This window comes from Calidris pugnax, unplaced genomic scaffold (genome assembly GCF_001431845.1).
Source record: "Calidris pugnax isolate Ruff unplaced genomic scaffold, ASM143184v1 C14709268, whole genome shotgun sequence".
In the NCBI taxonomy this organism is placed as follows: Eukaryota; Metazoa; Chordata; class Aves; order Charadriiformes; family Scolopacidae; genus Calidris; species Calidris pugnax.
Window position 1 is genome coordinate 1 of NW_015093545.1, and position 1,195 is coordinate 1,195.

Consider the following 1,195-nt stretch of genomic DNA (forward strand, 5'->3'; position numbering starts at 1 on the left):
AAACCTCCTTGATGATCTTGAGGTCCATTTCATCTCCAGATGTCAGCTTCCAGCGGTTGTGCAGAGCTGCTGTTTACCTGCTGTTGTCGTGAGTGATGGCAAGTTCTGCCGAGCTGGGCTTTCTGTTGTCTTAAGGCATATAATACAGAAAACATATGAGGCAGATCCATCTAAAAAGGATGTTTTGGAGCTCTTAGGTTTTAAGAAGACCTGCTTAAAAGCCTGTGCTGAAGTGAGTGCATCTCTTTCTTTTAGATACATTAAAAGGGGTTTTTATAAGCATTTAATATTCTGAAGTAGACTCTTAATATTGATGTAAACTAAGTTTTTTTGGTAAGAAACTTAATATGCTCAGAAAATGGAATTTCCTCAATGGAGAAGTATCTGTATTTTGGCATAAAGATGAAAAATAATTCTTTTTCAAGATACTGCTTTTTAGCAGCATAAAAAGGACCATAAGATTCAAAAAATATAATGAATCACAGCTTTGCTTCTCATGAGTTATGCAGCCATCCTAATCTAACTCCAATAGTAAGGAATAAAAGTATGCTATACTGGATAACTGTTCATTCTGTTATATATATAAGATCTATCTTCCTAACTCTCCTGTTGCAAAAGTAGTACAGAATGAGTTTCCAGGGTTATCAAAGAATGTATTTAAAGCTGGAAAGTGGAAAAAGGTACCATGGATTTTGTTTCTCTTTCTGTAGAGACATTAATTATGTGAATTTTTCTGACAGGTTAGCCAGTGGACCAGACTTTGTGAGATCAGCATACCTCTGGCTGTTGAAGGATTTTTGACGGCGTCTCCCGAGCGCTGTCAGTCTATTCCTCCTGACATTTTACAGCTTGAGAGGAAGCTTGGAGAACCTGTCCGAGTACATAACGATGACAAAATTCGAAGGCAAAAACTTCAACAACAGAAGGCAGGTGCCAAGGCTGCAGTGCCTGTGCTTGGGAAAGAAGGAACAGAGGAAGGAAAACCAGTAGAAACGCATGAACATCCACTCCCAAGTTTGGAACTGAGCATAGCTTTCTCCAAGCTGCTTGTCCAAGAGGTATCAGATGCCGTCAACAGGGAGGCCCCTCACATCAGGAGAACAAAAACCTCTGACCTTCCACCATTGGACCACGTTTTTGCAGAAGGGCTTTATTTTACCTTGGCAGATATAGTGCTTTTGCCATGCATCCATCA

General features: G+C 39.9%; 1 protein-coding gene across 1 annotated transcript; it reads left to right on the forward strand.

Annotated features, from left to right (window-relative positions):
* Positions 1–4: 4 nt before the first annotated feature.
* LOC106900699 (glutathione S-transferase C-terminal domain-containing protein-like) lies at positions 5–1,187 on the forward strand (the record flags this gene model as incomplete). The annotated part of the gene is made up of 2 exons (XM_014962847.1): positions 5–232; positions 741–1,187. Coding segments are annotated over 2 exons (675 nt in total), but the record flags the coding sequence as incomplete, so codon positions are not given.
* Between the last annotated feature and the right edge of the window lie 8 nt (positions 1,188–1,195).